This window comes from Macadamia integrifolia, chromosome 4 (assembly GCF_013358625.1).
Source record: "Macadamia integrifolia cultivar HAES 741 chromosome 4, SCU_Mint_v3, whole genome shotgun sequence".
In the NCBI taxonomy this organism is placed as follows: domain Eukaryota; kingdom Viridiplantae; phylum Streptophyta; class Magnoliopsida; order Proteales; family Proteaceae; genus Macadamia; species Macadamia integrifolia.
The window spans coordinates 2,249,905-2,252,247 of NC_056560.1; the positions used below are offsets into that span (position 1 = coordinate 2,249,905).

Genomic DNA, 2,343 nt, shown 5'->3' on the forward strand with positions numbered 1-2,343 from the left:
GTTTTAATTGCTCATTGGTTGGCCTATAAGGCTAGAACTGAACTGTCTTATATTATTACATTTACTTCCCAGCCCATATTTTCTTAATGCAACATTTTAGTTCACCAAGAAAATATAAATTACAACTTTAGAATTATCAAACACCAAAAAAGTTTGGTACTTTTGAATAATCTTCATATACCTGTTGATGCTCTCCACCTAATAGTGTAAGCTTTTGGGTTGGACTTATTCAACATCTGGCTAAGCATGTGTGCGGGGCGGGGTGTTGCTTGCGTTTCTAAAAATTCTTAATAAAATATGTATATTGCAAAAAGGCAGTAATTAACTCACACTAATAGGACATCTGGAACAAATAGATTACCTGATTCTAACCATTAAAACAATGGATTATCTGATTGTAACCATTCCAGTCTAGATCCTATCCAAACTTGCCTCCAATATAAACAAATAAGACAACTTGCTAGGGAGTGAGCCTCCTAGAAACAGTTTGTCGGACATGTCGTTAATAGTACATGATCTGAAACCTCAAGACCAGCAACATTACAAAATGATCCATGGATGATTATTGATGCAGCAAATCTAGTATCTTCTTGCAGTCTGTTCTTAGTTCCACATTTTTCCAGCCTCAGTTCTCCTGCTTGAGGAAGCCCATGCCATAAGGAGAAGACTTCCATTTCAGTGCTTCTGACTCCATAGAACTTTGTACCTGCCAAGACCGAAAAAAAAAAAAAAGATACAATCATGATTCCTGATTACCCATATGCCGCAGCTGATGTCTTACATGTGGATCGGCTGATGGGTTCTAACAACCCTGCTGTGGTAGAAGGCAGTCAATACATGCTTGTGTGTAATCAGTTGGGTGGTACTCTGAAAACTCAATGATTGTGGATGGAGGGTATTTGAGGGGGGGAGTTAAAAAAACATGCAATTCTTTGTAGATTTGGCAATAATCTGATTCATAAACCTCTTGAAGTATAGCTGTGGTGTCTTTATAACATGATTCTGTCCGGGGAAGACTCTGCATCTTCACAGCATCTTCAAGCTGTTAACAACGAAGACAAAAATTAATTGGGTGCAGTGAATGGTGAGATGTTGATCAACTAAAGAAATTATTACCTTCTCCACACTATCAAACAATCTATTGGCTAGATTGGTGAGGGGTTTCTGGTCATTGGTTGGCGCTGCAGAGATAACAGTATCGAAGTCATAGTACATGAATGTTGATTTGAGTCGGAGGTACCTCCTCAAATAATTCCAAGCATCTTGCCCAATCAAATCCCCTAAACCCATCAGATCAAAGGCGTATTTCCTTAACCTGTAGGCACTTCCTTTGGGCCCAATGTTTGCAATGTAAACTCCCTTCTTCAGAAAAGAACGGCTCCCAGTTTCTTCATTTGCAATCCCTAATGCAAACAGGGTTATATAATTTGGTTTGGTATGCACAACATCATCATCAGATTCAACACATACATTATTTATACATTTATATATATAATATAATATAATATAAAAGGAAAAAGTAGCTAATTAATAAAGGGAGTTTTGAGGGGGGAAAAAAAAATAGCAAGTCGATCGATCGATCTCACTGTTGTATACTGGTGGTATTGGTAAGGGACCATCGAGCCACAAGCCATTATCCTCGGCAAGACCGAGCTGCCGAGCACCGCCGGAAGACAATGAAAGATCAACGGCAGCGGCAGCGGCGGCTTGTAATGCAAGCCTTCTCGAAAATTGCGTTCCGTCTCCTCCGTTGCCAGAAAATCCAATAATTGTGTTTCTTCTTCTGATGATGATGATGAGAGTGTTTCTGGGGCACTGAAAGATGTTAATTAATCTGATGGGTGAGGAGGAGGTCTCAAAGAATCCATTCAGACCTCCTGCTCCTGCTGCTGCTAGGCGAGCCATGATGATCACCTGCAAATAACTGATTCAATCTGCTGCCTCTACGATATCTCTCTCTATAGATTGGGTTTTGCTCACTCTCACTGCTGGGACTATTTCTTGCTACTAACTCAAGTCTTTTACTCACCGCACAAAAATACTATCGGTTTTATGTGGACAAAAATTGCAGGTTCATCCTATTTTAACTTTTTTCCTTACAATCTAAAATTATCTTCCTAATATCCTACAACTCATGTAAATTTAAATGTTATAAATTTCATTTCCAATGTTTTTAAATGATTTCTTCCTCAAGAGAGTTGTTCATCCTTTTAAAGCAACTAGTTTGGAGAATATTTAATATATGAAATTGGATTAGGAAGAAGTCTTAATCAAAATATGGTTAGGAAGTAGCAAGTGTCATAATATATTTTTTTATGTTTTAATGTATTAGATTATTCCTTG

At 38.0% G+C, this 2,343-nt stretch overlaps 1 protein-coding gene across 1 annotated transcript; it reads right to left on the reverse strand.

Moving 5' to 3' along the window:
• Positions 1 to 321: 321 nt before the first annotated feature.
• LOC122075882 (photosynthetic NDH subunit of lumenal location 3, chloroplastic-like) lies at positions 322 to 2,047 on the reverse strand. Its single transcript, XM_042641087.1, has 4 exons — positions 1,587 to 2,047; positions 1,117 to 1,403; positions 965 to 1,042; positions 322 to 706 (listed from the first exon to the last, which is right to left on the reverse strand). Exons 1-4 carry the CDS (start codon positions 1,903 to 1,905, stop codon positions 626 to 628), a joined length of 765 nt encoding a protein of 254 aa, XP_042497021.1. The 5' UTR covers positions 1,906 to 2,047; the 3' UTR covers positions 322 to 625.
• Positions 2,048 to 2,343: the final 296 nt, after the last annotated feature.

What these genes read in the sequence shown, in the direction of transcription:
- LOC122075882 (XM_042641087.1), bottom strand. Translation starts at nt 1,905, where the DNA reads ATGGCTCGCCTAGCAGCAGCAGGAGCAGGAGGTCTGAATGGATTCTTT. An exon ending in TGTTTGATAGTGTGGAGAAG is followed by an intron (nt 1,043 to 1,116) that starts GTAATAATTTCT and finishes CGTTGTTAACAG; the next exon opens with CTTGAAGATGCTGTGAAGAT. An exon ending in CCACAGCTATACTTCAAGAG is followed by an intron (nt 707 to 964) that starts GTTTATGAATCA and finishes CGGTCTTGGCAG; the next exon opens with GTACAAAGTTCTATGGAGTC.